This window comes from Falco cherrug, chromosome 4 (genome assembly GCF_023634085.1).
Source record: "Falco cherrug isolate bFalChe1 chromosome 4, bFalChe1.pri, whole genome shotgun sequence".
In the NCBI taxonomy this organism is placed as follows: domain Eukaryota; kingdom Metazoa; phylum Chordata; class Aves; order Falconiformes; family Falconidae; genus Falco; species Falco cherrug.
The window spans coordinates 56072367-56092368 of NC_073700.1; the positions used below are offsets into that span (position 1 = coordinate 56072367).

Sequence of the window (20002 nt, forward strand, 5' to 3'; positions counted from 1 at the left end):
GAAAAAAAGCTTATGCTACTTCAAAGAGAAGTCATAATCTCATTCTGTGCTATTACTTTTATTGCTGTGGTAAGCTTACCATTACCCACAAATCAAGGCTCTGCAAAGAACTGGTTTAAAATTGCAAAGCAGCTACAGTAACACTGTGGCCAAAACCTTCTGCAACTCGGTGTGCCTCAAATTACAGTTAAGCCTGCTGGTACCTTTAAAAAGTGGCTTTTGTTTTGCCTTGTTTATTTGTTTGACATTAAAATGGACAATGACACATAATAAAAGCAAGAATTAGTGAACAGGCCAGCACTCCCCAGGCTGTTTTCTCGATGCCTTACATGAAAAGGGGAAGAGCCAACTTTCCCTGGACTCCTTGGAAAATGACCAACCTGCATGTTTCATCGTGTTTGGGTATTGAGAACATCCCCTTTAGCTACAGAGGGAGGAACCCTTCTTCCTTTTAATTCTTTTCCCCCCACATGGTTCCCATTTACTCACACTTCTCTTTAAATGTTTTTATTATTACTTTAGCTAAAGGTCACTGAAATTCCCACTTCTGAGCCACTCCCATAATATAAAAGGTTTTTGTTAAAGGCAGTGTGTGTGGGGAGGAGGGGGCTGCAATCCATGCTGGAGGGGAACAAAAGATGCATGATAGCCACCTTCTCCCTAACTTTAGCTTAAACTTGTGCTAGCACTGAGAACTCATTTTACACACAGGAACCTCAGTGTGAAAAAAAAAAAAAAGACCCTTGAGGATGCTAATACCTCTTTAGTCCCTCTAAATAATTTAATCTCTTTTCTCTAAAACAACAGCATGTATGATCGCTGGGTGAGTGAGACAGGCTACAGCACAGCAATGTGAGAGTATCAAATAGCTCTAACTAATCATGACCAACTAACAATCATCATAAAAACAAAACAAATACACCACAAGAACCCAATTCTATTAAGTGCAAAAGCAAGAGCCAGGACAAGAATTTCTTTTACAAATTTAAACTTTTCTAACATGTCAGAGACTATGTGTACATTTATTTTACAAACCATTAGCTCTGAGTTTCAGTGATCTTTCTGCTCCTAACAGAGAGAACAGGTAAGGGAGAACTTTTCAAGATTAAATACACATTTGTGTTAGCACTGAAGTACTGAGATGTAGTAGTATGTGTAGTTCAGGTAGTACTTGCAGTAAAAGTAAGGCTGAAATCTGTTTTATGGTAGCCAAGTATTATTAAGCATAAGCTTGTCTCTAAGTTAACATCATACAAGCTGATAATTAGAAGTATGTTATAAAAGATGGAACGGCCACTTTCAAATTCCTGCCCTCTAGCAGGCACCTCCTGTGTAAATTACATTCTAGTCCTTCCACTTTCCCCCACTGGAGGCTTCAGAGCAGCTTGTTAAAAGTAGGAAGCTCCAGCGCATTCCCAGCACAGGGACAATCTAAGACACAGCCAATTTATGACTTGCAAAGGACAGACACAGTTGTAAAGGAAATGATGTGAAGTCTTGCACTGCTTTCAAAACAAGCTTCTTGCAAGATGGCGAAATCTTTTAAGAAAACCCTGGAAAAGATGTGCACTCATTCTTCTTTTGAGCAACCCTTTTAGCCAGTTTGTCATACAAAAGTACCATGAACAACTGCTCCCTAATAATAGTCACAGAATAGAGAGATGGATTAAATTAGAAATACTCATTCGCCATCACCACACAAGGGCCTGCAGTTGAATTTCAGCTGATTTCTCACGTCAGCATGCCATTTGCCAGTTTTGTATTCTCCCACCTGCTTAGTAGCTCTGTACAATTTACTCTACAATTTGTGCCTAAAATTTGTAGATGTGGTAACAAATCCCTGAATCCACTTGACTTCAAAGTGCAAATCATTTGCTATTATTAGAGAAGGCAGAGAATTAGCTGCTGCGTTGTTTTGTCAGCACGCTGGAGTTTAGTTCCCTGGGTACTCAAATACTGCTGCAGCACCCATGCCCGTTCCAATGCACATTGATACAACACCGTATGCTCTGAAAGGAAAGAACACATGGAATTAGTAAAAAGACAGATCAGTTTAGATCATCTTGGGGGATTAAAAAAAAAAACCATAAATTTGAGCTACCCACTGCTCTCCTGTGTCACCAAGAGATCCTAACCTAAGGGGTCTCAGTGCTCTAGAGTTCCTGCAGTGTGTCCACATGCTCTGCGAAGCGACACCCATTTCTCTGCCTCCTTTCTGCACAGGAGTAGTGTCCCAGAAGCAAGTTCCTTACCCACCTGCCTCACACATCCTAGCAGCAAGGTTGATCTAGGCCAACTCTTTGTTTCAGGTGGGTTGAGGAAGAAACTCTTCCTTTCCTGCCTCCTACCACTGCCCTTCACGTAGCTTTGCTATGTAAAAGTTCAAGGTAAATGTGGGTAGTCAGATGACGTGCAGTTGGATTTCTGGAAAAACAGAGTGGAAAGCTTAATTTCAGAGCAAGTTCTTCCACTTCAGTCTGAGGTGGTTTACTGTTACTGCCCAGTTTGCCTGGCAATTAACAGCTTGCCATCGCCATCACCATCACCCTCCCCTCCAGGCCTGGTGCATCCTAAGGTGCAGTCCAGTGACACTGTATGTGCCAGCCCAGAGGGAGCAGTGGCACAGCCAGCCAGCAGCAGCTACTGGGTTTCTTCCACACGTCGGGAAAAGCCCGCAGCCTAGGCAGAGGGCTGGCACCAGACTGCCATGAAGCCTGATGCAGCCCAGCCTCACAGAGCCGCCAGCCCTCCGGCTCTGACCGCTGACTTGCTGCCAAGGACCAGGAGAGACTGCCTTGGTGGGCAGCACGACAGCAGACAGCCCTGCCCCTGCAGAGAGCCGTCAGGAATTCATGGTCAAAGCTATCAAAGGCACGGAGAAGGCACACCCAAACCGCTGGCTTACTTCTGAGCCCACAGTACTTACACACTCGGGCTAATACTGTTCCTCAGCGCTCACCTTTTCCCTCTGCGCTCACCTTTTCCCTCTGCGCTTCAATTCATTGAGCAAAGTGACAACTTGACGAGCACCAGTACAGCCCAGTGGGTGCCCCAGTGCTATCGCTCCGCCCAGGGGGTTGACCTTCTCCATGGGAATGCCCAGCTTTTCAACACAGTACACGGCCTAGAAAGACAAGACAGAATGGTTTCATCAAGATGCTTACGCCTTCAGTAGTTCCCAGCGCTGCTGCAATAGAGAGCTGAGAGCACTGCAGAGAAGACTGGTGGTCTCATCCATACATAAAGACAGACCACAAACTATCCTTGGCAGCTCTAGGGTCTTCAAAATATTTGTGTTTAAAATTAATTTAGCTCAAACTATGTTTGTTATTACACAAACTCCACATCGTGTCAGCTGCTCTTAAAGCATTACAGTTAGTACTTAGAGGCCTGACTCTGGCTAGACCATCTTTCCCAGTGGAAAGGAGTAGAACGAATTACAAGTCGAAAGCACACAGAAGTGAGCTAAGCCTATCTGCTTCATCTCAAACCGAGCCCTCGTGCTTTCTGACAGGCATGTCACGGATCTGTGGAAGACACGGCAGCGAAGTTTCTACCAAGGACTTCCAAATTAGCGAGTGCCAACACATGCACACTGACACCACCCAGGAACAAATTACAGCCCTTGTGAAACAGAGCTTGCAAGTTGGTATGAGGCTCTGATAGTGAAGATTATATTCTTATCCACTGGACATACTTTTCTGTGTTTTGGGATTTTTTGTTTGTTTGTTTGGGGTTTTTAAAATATTAAGCTGTGTAAGCAATGCCCTGCTTATTTTTACTTGAAGAAAAGGGAAAATAATCTGTGCGTGCCACTAACATTGGGCTGAAGATGTAATATGTGGAACAAGTTCAAATCTTAATTGGGAGACCAAGCTGAAATATACTCAGTGACCAAGAATTGTACAGCTCAAACAGGACGCTCACTCACCTGGCTTGCAAAGGCTTCATTGATTTCATATATATCAATGTCATTCAGAGTCAGACCTATGGTTCAGAAAAGTCAGGATTTAAAAGGAGATATTTTTGCCTTATGACTCCATCAAGTAAAGTAATTTACTTGTAAATTAAAGTTAAAAAAAAACACCAAAAAACAAAGAGAGTAATGCACTCACAGCCTCCCCTTTTTGAATTCTAGTTCTACTCCACTCATGACAAAAAGAGGGGGACCTTGGCTCCACATGGGCTATCTACACTTGTACTCATGTTTATGTACAACGTCTAAAGACTGCAAAATGTCACAGTTCATAGTATTGTGTCACCAAATTTCCCAAGTCTTCCTTAGATTAAATGTGATTTCTTTGTAGAGGGATTAAAGATTGAAGGGTATTTCAGGACTTAAAAATAAAACTATAGGTGAGCAGGAGACCATAGCAACGACACAGGTGGACACAACAATAATCATCAGCTATAAAAGCTATTCAGCCTAATGAGTATGATAAGAACTCTGAGGCAAGCCTGTTCCACTCATCAGATGCCAAAATTATAAAGAAAAAAAACCCCCCACAACCAAAGACCAAACACAAACCCCACACGTTGATCACATTAAGGAAGAGAAAACAGCACTAAATGAAGGCTAAATCACTTGCCACATGTTAACTGTGGCTGAGACTGTGCAGGGATTGAATCTGGAGCTTCTCAAAGGTGAGCAGACGACAATTCATACATGAGTGCAAGTGAACAGTATTACAGGAATCTGAGGCAGGATCTCTTTGAAGGTTTTGAATTTAAGCTTGCTGTTCCTGCAGCTGATAGCTGCACATGCTTGAATAAATACAGTCTTAAATTTCAGCTCACAGAGTCTGATTTGCCTTGTACCAAACACTGTATGAATGACAAGTGGTTCTCACCCGCCTTTTCCACAGCAACAGGGATTGCATAGGCTGGTCCGATGCCCATAACATCGGGCGGGACTCCAACGACAGCAAAGGACCTGAGCACCCCCAGGACGGGCAGTCCCAGCTGTGCTGCTTTTGAGCGTTTTGCCAGGAGAACCGCAGCTGCTCCATCGCTCACCTGGCTGGCATTACCTGTTGGAAGAGATCTATTAACACCTTTTTTTTTTTTTGCCTAAGCACATTCAAGGCAAGAAAACCACAGGAAGAACACAAATTTAACAAGAAAGCTGACCTGCTGTAGTGCTCCCATCCTCTTTGAAGGCAGGCTTCAGCTTTGCCAAGCCTTCCAGCGTCGTGGAGGGCCTAATCCCTTCATCTTGGTCCACAGTGATTGTTTTTTGCTTGCCCTGATTATCAAGAACAGTGGTCTTCACTGGAACAATCTCAGTTTTAAACAGTCCCATCTGCTGAGCTTTTGCTGCTCTGTTGAAGAAGAGTATGCAAGGTTAAAATATTCTGGAGGAAAACTGCAAGAGAATTAATGTCAAGGAAACCAGTTAGTAAGAGAATGAACTAAGGTGTGACTTGGTACACAGGTACATCATTACCCAGTAGTAGACAAGATAACAGGTGAATAATTACTTCCAACCACAGGAAGGCAGACTTCTTACCTCCACATCACAGGAAAAATATTGCTAACATTATGGGCATTCTCCCCAAACCTGGACCACAGGATCACACACTTCTGAGCAAGATCCCCATTCTGTTCCCATCAACACCTTTGTGACTGGCTGACCACCACCAGCCCGCAGCACGAAGCTGTACTTATCCAGTGGTACAATCACATCACAACCGTAAGAAAATAAATGAATCCCGATGTTCAAAAATCAATTTTTATTTTTGAGAATCTAAACAGGGCAAGTGGGCTAAGCCTCCACATAATGCTAATAATTTCTAAGAAGATAAGGAATGGCTAAAGTTTCACTCATTCCTTGTTTTGTCCTACTAAAGACAAGTTCAGCTTTAGACCACAGACTTCAGGTATAATCTTCTGGCATTTAAATATAACCTTTTAATTCCAAATGACTGCAATGTATGGTGCATAGTTCAGTGTGACTATGTAGAAGGTTATCACTTAAAGATGTGGTAAAGATGGGGTCTGGTCCCTGAGACAGCAGTATTAGCAGCAGGGAACAACCGATACGACCAGACTGATATAAGTAGGCAGAATGCAATTAGCTAAATTAGAATTAGCTCAGGGCACACAGTTTTAATCTTCCATATCAATATGGTATTTTAAAAACCTCCCCTGTAGAGCTCGTTTAGATGATTTACCTGCCAGCAGCAGAGCACCCTTTCCAGGGAATAATGAATTAGAGAGTGAAAGCTTGTTTTACCCACTCATCGCTTCACACTTTTAATAATAAAATGAAAATATTTCCAGGTAATTGAGCATTTGAGTGAAGTGCTGAAGGAAGATCAGTAACTCTGCAGACATCCTGAGACTGAGGCCAGAAAATCACCCCTTTCCTCATGTGAGAGGCGAGGATCGCGTTCACATACCCTTTTGTGTTATCAGTTCAATGTCAGTGAGAAAGGCTGGCATGCCAAGTTCCCTGAGAAGCAGGGCCAGAATTTAAAGGTTAACTGGCCTGTGCAGTGGCTTCCTGTATTAGATAAATAATTGGACCGGGGCGATGCTTAAACAGAGCTCTGAAAGTTAGTTTAACTCTTTGATGGCAGCAACTTTAACGGATCACATGCCACTGGACCGCCAGTACAACTCCACAGATTCCAGGGGTCAGTTGACTTTGGCAGCGATTTAACTGCAGAGGAAGGTTATTAGAGGTAGGACTGGGCTCACTTAGAGCCAAACACCTGCAGTGAAGACAAGCCACTCTTCTCAAACTCAGCAGTTCTCTGAAAATGGCTACATTTAAATATTCCCTCTTAGGACAGGTTCCTTCTGCTGTCACTCCCATGTTCAGTTTCAAATCATAGCGAGCCAAAGCCACTACGAAAATCCTGCACCATACATTCATTTCAGAAACCTCACAGGGGTTGTATCCTTTGGATGCTGAAAAACAGGGGCATTCGCTGCTCAGGGCTCACAAGCTCGATGGTACGTGCACAAGAGTAGTCATACAGCTCTGGACTCGTGTTTCCTTATCACACAACCCGGGACATGCACTGATCTTCGCTCTGACCATCTCAAGCTTCTTTACTCACTACTAAGGTTTGGAGGCAACATGAAGGCTGCACTTAACCACTCCTGGGAAGTACCAATGTGCCTTCTATCTATTTATTCCTTAATCAAAAGGTTAGGAAAAAAAAACACACAACAAAAAAAAAAAAAAAGAGAGAAAAGAAAAAAGCATTTACTTTTGCTGGGAAGCCAAGGCAAAGGCATCCTGCTTCTTTCGGGAAACTCCAAATTTCTCTGCCACATTTTCTGAAGTTATTCTGGGGAAAACAATGTCACAGAATTAATCCAGTGACACAACTAATGGAGCTGCAGTTGGCTTTTACTAACACAACACAAGTACAAGCATTTGCTTTAGTCTGAAAGCTATTTGCTGCCTTCTCAACCTAGAACTGCCTGGCAGAAGCAAATCCTGAATCAAATCTAGGATCAAAACAAGGTTCAAATCCGTTTTCCTTGCTCATTAAGCTGCTGAGCTTAAGACAGAAGACAAGGAAATCTTTCATCAGTTGCTGATCTTCTCCCATTTCACATAATTCATCTTCTACCACAACCAAGGAGGATGCTGACATACAGATCCAAGGTCACCGCATTCAGATTGATTTGAAACAATATGGTAACTGAGAAGACAGGCCATCTAGAAAACTCTTAAACCTTGGGGAAGAGGAAACACTTACCCCATAGGAATAAGGCAATCTCGAGCTTTGCTGTTTTCCATCATGCTGGAACTGATATCACCAGGGTTATTTGCACTTCTGAGGGACATCGTTTCCACCCTAAACAGGAAAAATTTGAATTTGCAACCAGTGCTTTCATACTAACTTTGTGGTAATTGCTCCATTAAGACTATCAAAACTCAGTATCTTGACAACACGCTTTCCTATTATCCTATAGAAATGCAGCTAGTAATTAAGAACTGGCTGAGGCAGCAGCTCATCAATATAAGAATTACCACGAAATGAAAACAGATTGCTAGATTAAATTGGTCCTTGCTTCACTAGCATAGGACACCAACGTCAACAGCTAACTTCTCGCGTTTCCACAGCCAGGAAGGAATTGCTAATGATTCTGGCACATTTGTCCATTGTTACGTGCCATAAAAATGCCACTTACAGCTTAAGAACGGGTTGGCAGTTTAATAGAAGTATTAAGCAAACCATGACAGAGTTATGCCATTTGTATTTCGCAACACAAAGAATTTAAGACATGGATCCCAGAGGCTGCAGATTTTGACCTACAAATGAGTTAACAGATTTAAAACATCCAAATTTACCGCAGGAATACCCAGACATCACTGGGTACAAAGGACCAGTGAGCTTTTGTAAAGTTAGCCTAGATCATGAAGCTTACGATGGGGAGAGGGTTTGAATTCTACTCTGCACCACACAAATACATACACTCATGAAGAGTAAATAACTGAGAAACTATTCCTGGAAAATGCAAGACAAGCAGAAAATAAGTTTGTTTTCCACCAACAGTACTCTCAGGCATTTAAACTAACTTTACTATGAGACACTGCATTACTTGACTGCAGCTGCATCTACTCCCTGAAAGAAGGTATAGAATCAGGTTTTAAGTAAGAGCAAACCACAGCGACTGCGTTTTGTGTTGTCATCCAGTATCTCTTCACCTACAGAGTGCACGCGTCCACTCAGAGGAAGAGCACAACTTGGGATAAACCCAACTCACAAAAGCTATTTTATGTCTTCATGAAGGACCCTGCAGGTTAGAGGCCAGAAAACCTCCCACAATGAAACCCAGTGGCTTGCATACCCAGCGGGCAAAGGCTGGATCCCAAACCCTTTGAGCCTTTCAGTACCTTTAAGCGTATCATTTTGGTGGACATCACCAAGCAGCTTCTGGGAACAAGTGTGTTAAAGTGAACGAGTGAAAAGCCTCATGTGTTCAAACACAAGCATTCCTTGTGAACACCAAGTGTTCTGCCTACATCGGAGGAACACGTCTGACTTGCTGAGCTGTTCATTTCGCAGCAGCCTAAGAAGGCAAGGGCATTCTCCACATCAGATCTTGCTCAACCAGGTACATGCAGGTGCTAAAAAGTTGTAAATATAAACATCTTCCTAAGGACTACTGGATGACTGTGTACACTAACAATTCAAGACAGACTGAGAGTTTCCACGGTAAAGAAAAAGAGAAATCCAGTATTTCAGCCTCAGGATTACGGAATACTTTTTCTTTTCTTTTTTTTTAATTCATTCTTCTGAAATGAGTGTGAATGTGGTCACTAGCATTTCTCCAAAGCTAACCTAACAGTTATGTAATCCTCTAAAATATAAACACTTATGATGTTAGGAGTGAAGCAAAGAACAGCATGCCTGTCCACTGCAGAAGAACATCTGCTGTAAGTACGTAGGACAGTTATTAGCACGGGTAGGGCATTCATTTCTTTATCCAAGAGAGCTGCTGGATTTCCAAGGCACCAGTTAATTGGAGATTAATTAAAAAGCTAATAATGCCAGGTTTCAGGATGTCAGACCTCTGCACACAAGTAGTATGCTACAACAGGGACAGCGGACAGGCTTTTTGCATGCTTGTAAGACATACACAGCCTCTTATTGCAACCCCAGCAGACATGTCACCAAGACCAAAACTTCCAGGAGAATTAAAGGATTTTCAAGCACCCTCCCTCAGACCCTTTAAGATAACCCAATCTGCCAAAAGTACTCAGCAGCCGCTGGAACGGCACAAATTACATCTGCAGTTCCACACTTATATTCAGGTCCTAATTTTAGAGTTTATTCACCCATTTGTCACACGAGAACACCATCTGTTTCCTTGGCCGGGGCGGGGTGGGCGCGGGTGGGACAGGTCTGGTTGGAAGGGGGTTCTAATACCTCACACAAGAGCTGCTGCAGCAGGACAGTGCTACCTTCAGGAAGCCTAGGCAAGTACCATAAAAAGACTTTCTTACCCACAGGCCAAGCCAATGTCATACGATCCATTTCGGATGCCACCTGTAACAGCAGTACATAAATGTTCTTACTATCAGCAGCTGCAAAAGCATTTCCACTCCGGCTGCGGTTTCACGAACACCTGAGGCACCCACTGCAGCCAAATGGGCCATTCCCTCCGCCCTCCTGCCTGCTAGAACGTGAACCAGGTCAAGGAGCCAATGGGGCTGAAGACTAACTGTGACCTGACACGCAACCAGAGAGGACCAGAGGGACCCTTCCAGAAGCTGCCCGATATGAAAGCGATGGTAGGACTTATCCTCAGAAAATCAAGTTACTTCTCTGTGGGTAAACTTGGCCACTAAAGGATATAAAAGTATTCAACTAGCAACACGCTGAAAATTCCCAGCAAAAGAAGACATTGCCTCTACTTTTACTGCTCAGAGAGAGTGGAGGACAGGAGAAATGAGCGATGGGGGGCGGCAGGCATCGACTCTGATCCAAGTGCCCCTAACACGTACCAGCTATGTTGATAATGGCCTGTAGCCCGGAGGAGCATTGCCGGTTCACGCTGGAGCATGGCACCGTCTCTGGAATACCACTAGAAAATAAGACAGTGTTGGCAAAGATTCAGTGATGAAATCCACGCAATAAACCAAAGCTCTAAAGACAGCATTAAGCCACTTGATTAAACTTTAACCCTCAAGTTCAAGACAGATCCCTTTATACATTTCCTGACCTCTTGGTCAACAAGAGAAAGCAAAGTTCATAGATAACTTCCACACTTGATTTGGAAGCGGCTCCGAGTGCTGCTTCCCCACAGGTCTGTCTTCAGAAGATCCTCTGTACGCAGGGCCCTCCTGTGTGCCTAGCTCCCGAGGTCTGATCGGGGCCAGGAATACTGACAAGCTCCGCAACATTTGTAATTACTGGTAGGCTGTGTGTGCACCCTCCAACGCAGTAGCTGTACACCGGTTTACAGAAGCAAATGTCACTTGACAATAGACACTGGCTGGCATATTTGGAAGCTGGGATCCAGCTCAATATGAGCCATCGACCACCAGCACTGGGAAGTGAACAGGAGGACCAGAGACAACTCCACGGGTTTCGGACCATGCAGAGCAGAGCAGCACAGCCTCGCAGCACAGAGAAGCAGCAGGTGCAGCTGGGAGCCCACAGAACAAGATCTCCTGTTCAGAGGCTCAACACAGGTTGAACAGCCTCACTTCTGCCTCCCTGTCCCTTTCCCATCAGGATTCTCCAACTGCTCCATCAGAGTCTAATTCCTAGGCAGAGGGTGATTTGCTGTAACTTCCTAGGAGCGCATAAGACTCGTCAAATCCTCTGACCCAGTGCTGCGCCGTGGCGGAAGACCAAAAAGGAGAGAAAGAACCTTGATCTGATTGAGAGTTTACCTTAGAAACTGTGCAACTCTTGCAATCAAAGCGCCAGCTCCAGGCTGCAGCACGTTTCCTGAATGCAAAGATATGATTCAGTCAATCGGTTGCACTCCCCTCGCTGTTTGCGGTGGCAGTCGGAGGGATGTTAGCATCCCCACGGCTTGGTGCATCCAGCACCTGGATGAGAGCCCCACCACTGGACAGAGGAGTCGTGAAGGACACACTGATTTCACAAACCTAACGCTACGCACTAACCCCTTCCAGCCCCACGGTACTTGCAGGACCCCATGGGACACCAGGAGCCGCCTGTCCCACAGAGCTACCCGGGCCAGGAGCTTCCAAGTCTGGACAGAGGCTGCGCGCTCACCCACACAGATGTCTCCCAGGGCCTCAGGACGAAGGCTGACATCTCGAAGGACAGCTGTCATAACGGCGGAGAGCAGTTCATCGGGTGTAGTATCCTGAAAGCACAGGCAATTAGCGCTGCCCAAGGAACACCAGCAGCTGCCCTGTCACCTGTTTGCCCTCAGTGTGCTGGCGTACCGTGCTCGGGCAGCTTTACTCCAGTCCTCGCCCCAGGACGGTGGTGGTTTCCCTACAAATGTGGAATTCCTCCGCGCGTTTTTTACCCCAGGGAGCTTTCAAGCACTAACGCCCTAACCCTGCTCCCGTCCCTCCCGGTTTCACACGAGCATGCCTTGCAGGGCCTGCGGGACCAACCTGCGGCCAGTCCGGTGCCAAGCCTCAGCAGGCTGAGCCCCCCCGTTTGTTTCGTGACAGGGCGGTGACCCCCAGCACAGGAACTGGGTTTGACCCAGCAATGCCCATCCTCCGGGGCCATCGCGGCGGTCGGACGCGGGACGCTGCCGTCGCCACCCAGGAGGACGAGGCCCCACCGGGCCGTGCCAGGCGCAGAGACCCCAGGCCTCAAGGGGAGCCGGGACACGCGCGGCTCTGGCCCGGCGTTCGGGGTGGCGGTGGCGGCACCTGGGCCGCGCAGCCCCGGCGCGGAAGCCGTGAGGCGCTGCGGCCCCTCAGGGGGTCCCGAGGCAGCGCCGGGGGCTGCGGGCAGGCGGCGCCGCGCACCCAGCCCGAGCGCAGCGGCGGCAAGCAGGGGCGCCCCCGGGGCCCGGCGGAGGTGCCGCGGGCGGGCAGGGCCCCCGGGCCGTACCTTGAAGGCGCCGCGCTTGGCGCGGCCGATGGCGGTCCTCCGCCCGTGCACCACCACCACATCGTCGGGGCTGGCGGCCCGCGGCGAGGCCCCGGCGCGGCTCCCGCACGGCGCGGCCCGCAGGCCGGTGCCGGGGCCCGGGGGGGAGGGGGCGAGGTGCCCCAGCACCAGCTGCACCCGCCGCAGCGGCGCGCCCGGCCCCGCCGCCATCTTGTCACCGCCGCCCCCCGCGAACAGCCTCGTTCGCGTGCCACGCCCCCTCATTTGCATGGCGCCGCCCTCAGGGCCGCTCCGGGCAAGGAGGCGTTAAAGGCGTGAAACCGAGAAATCCCACCAAAACAAAGCTTCTTAAAAATAAATACATACTGAAATAAATAAATTTAAACTAGATTTTAAATTTCATGTGTCAAGAAAATATAACAGAAAAAAGGGGAAAAAGAGGGAGGGAAGGGAAGGGGAAACGGGGAAAAAAAAGGGAGGGAAGGGAAGGGAAGGGGGAAGGGAAGGGAAGGGGGAAGGGAAGGGGGAAGGGGGAAGGGAGGGAAGGGGGAAGGGAAGGGAGGGAAGGGGGAAGGGAAGGGAAGGGGGAAGGGAGGGAAGGGAAAAAATAAAGACCCAATAAAAATAAAGAAAAAAATTAAAATAATTTCAAAAATCAATAAATTAAAAGGAACTAAAATGAAATAAATAAAAAAAAAATAAAATGCCTTGTGCGTTTGGAGCATTTGAACCAAGGGGGATGCCAGGACAAAGGGACACGTGGAGCTGCAGGGGCTGAGACCTGCCGAGAGTCACTATTTGGAGGACGTGCCAGGAACCACCAGGTCCATCCTCACCGGCCCCCCCGGTCCCCTCCTCGCCCCCCGGCTGGGAAGGGACTATGGGGTGTGCGTGGCTGCTCCACCTCCCCCCCAGAGTCATCTCTCCCAGGGACGCCTGCGTGGACGAGCCACCCGGCCCACTACAGGCAAAAATCAAATAAAAACCCAAACAAACCCAAGCAACCAAGAACCAACTTTACATGGCATAATATTACATTCTCTTTTCCTAGTTCCATTCTGTACATCAGAACACTGCAAGGGTTTTTAAACCCAACAAGGCAAAGGCACCTGAGGAGTGAGTCGCACACGCCGACGTGCACACACACACGCACACACGTGCCCCATCCACCCGCGGCGGGCTGGGGGGTTCAGGGCCTGGGGTGGCCACAAACCCCGCTTCGCTCTCAAGGCTTTGGAAAGAAGGAAAACACCCACTCACCACTGAAGGGCTGGGAAAATCAACACCGAACAGATTCGATGGAAGAGGAGAAAACAGCTTAAAAACACATATTTTTTTTTTTTTTTTAGCTTTGGTGAAAACACCTTTTCCCAACAAAACCCTCCCCAGTCAACATTGATCTTTGTTTTTTCTTGTATTTTTATTTTTTCCATTGATCCCGTATTACTGAAGAGACTAATGGATTTGGTCCTATTCACAGAATAAAATTGTTTATTCCCCCTCGGAGAAAGGAGGTGACTCCAACCCCACCCCCCCCCACCCCCCCCCCCGAGGAGGGCTGCCCACCACCACCATGTCAAGTGGCACAGACCCCTGGGCGCTGCTCCACCGCAGCCCGCGGCTTCACCGCAGCCCGGCCTGGCGAGTAACTGGCCTCTGCAGCTTTGCAGGCACATTTACAGGGAATCCTTCTAGCTATCCGAATATGCCCTGACACTACCAGTGGTTTGTTTGGTTTGTTTTATTTGTTGGCTTGTTTTAACTGAAATAACTCTCATTTTTGCTTCTCTTTTTAGAGCTGTGGACAAAGAAACACTCCCAGCAGCACACCAGCGGTGCAGTCTAGATCTCTCCCACGCAGAATTATTCAAGGATGTGCAAAGTGACAGGAACAACTGATTTCTGAATTTCCCCTTTGGTCCAAGCAACACTTTTCCTTTTCAATTAAAAAGAATATTAAAATAAACGTGTGTGTGACACACCGGCCCAAGGATGGCAACCTCCCAGCTACTGCTTATTTAACCCTTTGCTGAGCCCATAAAAAAAGTAAGGAAGGGGGAGGTGAGATGGTACAATTAATTTGTCCAAAATAACCAAGATCTGATTAATTAGCCTCCAGGGACTCTGTACGCGCTCCCTGCCCAGGAGGTAGTGCTTTCCAGCAGGGTAGTGCTGCTGTTCAAAGAGGCTGTAGCCCAACTCTGCTTTCAGCTGGCCTGCTTCCTCCTACAAACTCAAATATACCACAGAAAGAAACCTGCTTCCAGCTGCCCTCGGCTGACACAGCTCTGCTCTCCTGGTCTGAGGCTTCACGGGTCTGCAGCTGCTCCCTCAGGCACCACCACAGAGGTGACGTCCCCCTTCCCTGCACCCTGGGCTAGTCCCACGAGGCATGGAGAAGGCACCCAGCCCTCAGCAGCCCAGATCCACAGGCACTGGTCCTCTCTGCCTCATTTTAGGCACCCTCTTGGGTTTTACAGAGACCCACCGGGCTCCTCCTGCAGCTCCACTTCCAACATGCATTAGCATCCCTCCAGCCAGCCCCAGCGCAGCATCAGGGACAGGTTAGCAGGGCTATGGCTGTGAGCAGAAAGCCATCCTCGCCAAGGTCCCCTCCAGCTCCCACCCGAACCCTGATGGCTCCCAGCACGAACTGGCTGGTGCTCAGCCCTGCCCACCGCAGCCATCGACAGCATTTACACATCCCTCTGCACAGCCCATGGCAGAGGTCTCAGGCATCCGTCCGTGGGTGCACCCCACAGAGACCTCCTGCACCCCGAGAAGACCCCTTTTTCCAAGACTTGCACACACATGCGTGCACACACACACACACACACGCACGCGCACAAAGGCAAAGTCAACACGGCTGCCGCATCATCGCGCCCGACGGTGCTTTGTGCCGAGTCGAGCATCACTCCTTGATTGTAACCGCTTAAGGCACAGAACAGTATTAAATGCCGCCCTGCTGGAGACGCTGGCTGCTCCCACGACCTCCAGGAGGGTTTGGTCCCCTTATGAACGGGGACACCCGGGTCCCCCCGACTCTGCAGTCTGAGGATCATCTCCTCCGGCTTGGCTGAAGCCCCTTGTCTGTTCCACTGCGAAAGGTGGTGATCGCCACTGAGCATCTTATTCCTCTGCCAGTCCCGGGGATGCTGCCAGCATCACTGTCGTGCTGGGGGGGAAGACAGATCCCATTTCCCGCACTTTCCCCAAGAGATAAGTAACACAGCAAGGGGGGGTGACCCCGGTATCGCTGGCGGCAAGGAGGCTACTTGGTCTGAGGCCAGCACCCGCACAGTCCAGGAAATCCCTCGCTCTGAATTCCTGGCACCAACAGTCCCAAGCGCAGCTTGGAAATCCAACAACGCGGCGGGTGCCGAGCCAGCAATGAGCAAGGGACCTGCGGGGGCCACTGCCAGGACAGCCCAGGGTGGAGGTCTGAAGGCCCCGGGTCTGGCGGCCACCCCCCTCCCACCGGCGCTTCCCCATCCCCGCTGCCAGGGGCTCAGAGCCCGCAGTTGACGAAGGGATGTCTCAGTAGGTCCTCGGCCGTCGGCCTCCGCTTCTCCTCCACGAAGATCTGCTTGAGGAAGTTGCGGCAGGAGTTCGAGACGCCGTCGGGGAGCTGGGGGTTGGTCGGCTGGGTGGCGATTTTAAAAATAGCCGCCATGGCTTCGAACTCTGCCCACGGCGGCTTCTCCGTTAACATCTCCACCACGGTGCAGGCCACGCTCCTGAAACCACACCAAGCACGCAGGGGTGAGACAGCAGGTTAGGGACTGGGGTGGGGGCTGCGCTTCTAAAGTCTAATCGGCTCTAGGATCGCACCTGCCTCAACGGAGCAAACCTCGCTGTTCACACAGGTCCTTGGCACTGAGCTCTCCACTCCCACTAGCAGAAGCAAACTTGAAAGCCTTGCCCTAAAGCCAGCGGCTTTTCTGCCTATGTTAACTGGCAGGTATTAAGTTTCATAAAAGCATACGAGACACCTTAGCAGAGCATCCCCTGAAGGGAGACTCAGGCATGAGTTTAGACACAACAGTTTCAGCAATGCCACGTAGTTCCCCGGGAAGCTGAGCCAGAACGAGATATGTGTGCCTCCATCTCTGACAGGCATCTGACAAGTAAGACATCAGATGAGAGGCAAAGAGCCTGAAAGGTTTCCCTGTCCTTGCTGAGGAGTCCTTGTCTCAGCAGGGACCCTTCTCTGCCACCTCCATTCACGGTGGCTCCCCAAAAAATTGAACAATGCTTCCCTGTCAGCGGCTGGAGCAGGTGGTGCAGGGTACCTGCCTGCCTGCCTAGGACCCCCTAGGTTTCCCCCGCAAGCAGGACTCTGTTGGAGGACCCAGTTTTTGTGGACCCTACTTGCTTGGGCACCCAACAAAACACACTGCAATGACAGTGCTTCCTCCTCATTTACTGGGAGGATTAGTAGTGTTATCCCAACTCTTTCAGGCTCTAGCTGACACCCTCCACAGATCAAAATGTTCACAACCAGCCAGTGGTTTTGGTTGTTTTTGTGCCTGAGCCACGTGCAAACATCCAGCAGCAGATTTTGACAGGCTGCACAAGATCCCCCAGAGCCTCTGAGCTGGGTTTAGTTAACCTAAAAGCAGCCACCAAAACTCAACACCTCTTTTAGCAACCTTTGTTACCAACCTGCTTTCCAGAATTAAAAAGCAGCTACGGGGTCGAGCTGTGCATGACCCTCACATGTGATAAAAGCTTCCAAAAGCAAGTTGTGATTCTGAGGGCTCCTGTTTTAGGACCTTCAGCTACAACACGCTCCCTTGATATCTGCGTAATCGATCCTAACATTCAGTTTCTATTTCCATCCTTTACACTCCTCTGTCTTCCAACTACTAGCTATACCTGTTGCTCCCATGACAACTTCCCAAAGGGACTGTTTGATTTAAGCAGAAATGGTGAGGTTTCTACTACATTCCTTACCACACATCAGCTTTCCTTCCGTAGCCCTCTCCACTGATCACCTCTGGGCTCATCCAGTATGGCGTTCCCGTGACAGATTTAATCCCAGTCCCAGACATGCAGATGGTCTGGATCCGTTTGCTGGCCCCAAAATCTCCAAGTTTCACATTTCCAGCAGAATCTCTCAAAATATTGGCACCTGGGGTGAAAAGCAAAAAAAAAAAAAAAAAAAAAGGAACAAAAACCACAAACACAAGAGATGAAGCAGCAACCTGAACTGAAGTGGCTACAGCGAGGAGAGCAGGAACAGCACAGGCAAAGAGCTGGACACAAGGGAGACCAAAGGGCCTTGCTGGGGCCAGACTCAGCATCACGTACAATCCCTCTCTCCTAAGGCAGCTGTGCTCCGAGAGGCTTGACTCCCACCAGCATCTCCTCACTCCGCAGGTTTCCCAAAAGCACGCGGTGAATGGGAGATGACAGATCCTCCTCCCCACCCGCAGAGAGGCGAAGAGAGCCCCAGATCTCTCTGACTGCCAGGGCCTCCCAACTCAGGTACGTTACACCAGGTTTTCAGATGTGTAAGGGCAGTTAGCAATAACCCCTCTTAAGAACACCTCATATCTGGGCTTCCCAAGCAGGAAGACAGCACAACGTTTTGGTTTCAGCTGCTTGTTTAAGATTCTCACAGTTCGAATTGGTGAATGCTGGGGGCAAAATTACTTGACCAGATCCCAGCACTGTGTTTTGCACAAGAATTTATATTGGCGCACTGCGAGGCTGGGTTGAAAAACTCCAAGCAAGAAGCCTGTCTGTATTATCTACTCACCTTTAATATCCCTGTGGACAATCATATTGCTGTGCAAGTAGAAGACTCCTTGCAGGATCTGCCTGGTGTATTTCCGTGTGACGTTCTCGGTCAGAGCACCGTAAGCTTTTAGCTGGTCCTTTATTGAGCCCTGTTGCAAAGAAACAACACACACCAACTGTAAGGGCCAGCAGAACCATCATGTCAGGAAAATTTAAAAAGTTACTGTGACCAGCTCAAAAAAACCCACACTCTGCCGCAGAAACAGCAAGACAAAAATTCACTAAGTGCTGGATGGAGCAAAGACTTGTTCTCAGCATCCCAAATCCCAGTGGAGAAAAGGGTACAGTCCCTGCCAGCACTACAGATCTTCTTCCCCCTCTAGTGGCTGGCTGTCACCAATAGCTCATGGAGGAGGACCACACTGAGGAGGAGTTACAACTCCAGCGAGGGGACCAAATCGACCAGATCTTCAGGGCCAAGCTGATGAGTCAGTCTTCTGTGAAGCCTCCCCCCCCCAGCTTCTCACAGCACGGAGCACCTGCTGCCATGAGGCAGGCGGACTCACCAGGGGCAGGACCACATGGGACTGCTTCAGCAAGACCACCCCGGGTAAACAATGTGCAAGTACTTGAATTTCTGCCCCAGGCACGCAGGCTCCTACTGGTTTGATTTCACTGACCAAAGAGGAAAGGAAGCAGGGGTGCAGACATCTAGCATTTGCAAGAGGGTGACCCCCTGCTTTTAGCTCTGTTTTCGGTCCACTTGGAAACAGATGTCCCTCACTATGCCAGAGCTGGGTTTTAACCGGGATGAACCAGGGGTGGATCAGGGGTTCAGTCAGAGAGGTGGCACCCAGCTCTACCTCCAGCATTCAGGTTACCTGGAAAGCAGCAGAAGGGGAAACTCATCCCGTTTCTGCCTGTCCTGCAGCTCTGGGGTTGATCCCAGATTGCCACAGTCCTTCTGCTCTTGGAACAGTGGGCTCCTCTGCTGCAAGTCAGTCACTCAAACCGTGTCAGCTTTTCCACCCACCCCAGTTGTTGCTCTGCCCGGCTACTGCTTTGGCCTTCTGAGGCTGGTGGTGGATCCTGTGGATGGATCTCTTCTTTCCCTTTCACAGGGCTGCTGAAGTAACCCAAGATGCTCTGAAATCGCCCCCTGGTATCAACTCGTATGTAGGGTATGTTCCTTCGCCCACCACCGAGCTAAGCTTCCTTAGCCTGGCCTCCCTCACCCTGACAGGGGCACATCAAACAAGACTGGGAAACAGGGTCTTCAGGGCCTGTGGTCAGATAGACCGTTCTGTTTTCCAAGCACAAATTTTTAAAAAATAGGGCAGGACAGAAAAGACAGTCTCAGCTACTTAATGGGGCAATCATAAGAATGCCAGGCGAACGGTGCACCCGGGCTTGGCCCTGGGAAGACTCTGCCAAGCTGGCTGTGCGAAATCAGAAGCTTTGCAGGACCCAGCCCTGCAGAGCCGCTGCCCTGCAAGGTTCGCGAACGCATTCGCTTCGCTGGCCTTGGGAACCAAAGCCCCGAGCTGCTTTTGTGAAATGGGCTGTTGTTGCAGCACGGAAGTCAATCTGTATTTGGTCAGAGCTCTGGTTTATCGTGTAAAAAAACAAACATTCGACTTCCAGCCCTGCTGGACACTGCCCCCGCACCAAATGTTGGTTTCCTGGCTGCTAACAAACATCGGCACGCTGCAGAGTAAGCGGCAAGGGGCCTG

The 20002-nt window shown here is 48.8% G+C and overlaps 2 protein-coding genes across 4 annotated transcripts in view; both read right to left on the reverse strand.

Annotated features, from left to right (window-relative positions):
- Nucleotides 1–39: 39 nt before the first annotated feature.
- On the reverse strand, nucleotides 40–12759 carry ACAA1 (acetyl-CoA acyltransferase 1). Its single transcript, XM_055708519.1, has 12 exons — nucleotides 12525–12759; nucleotides 11721–11814; nucleotides 11369–11426; nucleotides 10475–10554; nucleotides 9974–10016; nucleotides 7719–7817; nucleotides 7221–7301; nucleotides 5131–5321; nucleotides 4851–5030; nucleotides 3932–3987; nucleotides 2979–3124; nucleotides 40–2009 (listed from the first exon to the last, which is right to left on the reverse strand). Exons 1-12 carry the CDS (start codon nucleotides 12732–12734, stop codon nucleotides 1934–1936), a joined length of 1314 nt encoding a protein of 437 aa, XP_055564494.1. The 5' UTR covers nucleotides 12735–12759; the 3' UTR covers nucleotides 40–1933.
- Nucleotides 12760–13519: 760 nt separating this feature from the next.
- The window catches only part of LOC102050351 (mitogen-activated protein kinase kinase kinase 3-like), an 82355-nt gene continuing 75872 nt past the window's right edge, over nucleotides 13520–20002 (reverse strand). For all 3 annotated transcript variants that reach the window (XM_055708347.1, XM_055708346.1, XM_055708345.1), the window contains 3 exons: nucleotides 18289–18418; nucleotides 17481–17658; nucleotides 13520–16261 (listed from right to left, as the gene is read on the reverse strand). In XM_055708347.1, the coding sequence (XP_055564322.1) occupies nucleotides 16033–16261; nucleotides 17481–17658; nucleotides 18289–18418 (537 nt within the window). In that variant the 3' untranslated portion in view covers nucleotides 13520–16032. The remainder of the gene's footprint in view (nucleotides 16262–17480; nucleotides 17659–18288; nucleotides 18419–20002) is intronic.

What these genes read in the sequence shown, in the direction of transcription:
- ACAA1 (XM_055708519.1), bottom strand. Translation starts at nt 12,734, where the DNA reads ATGGCGGCGGGGCCGGGCGCGCCGCTGCGGCGGGTGCAGCTGGTGCTG. An exon ending in GATTGCCTTATTCCTATGGG is followed by an intron (nt 7,302 to 7,718) that starts GTAAGTGTTTCC and finishes TGTTTTCCCCAG; the next exon opens with AATAACTTCAGAAAATGTGG. An exon ending in TTGAAGCGCAGAGGGAAAAG is followed by an intron (nt 2,010 to 2,978) that starts GTGAGCGCAGAG and finishes CTTTCCTTTCAG; the next exon opens with AGCATACGGTGTTGTATCAA.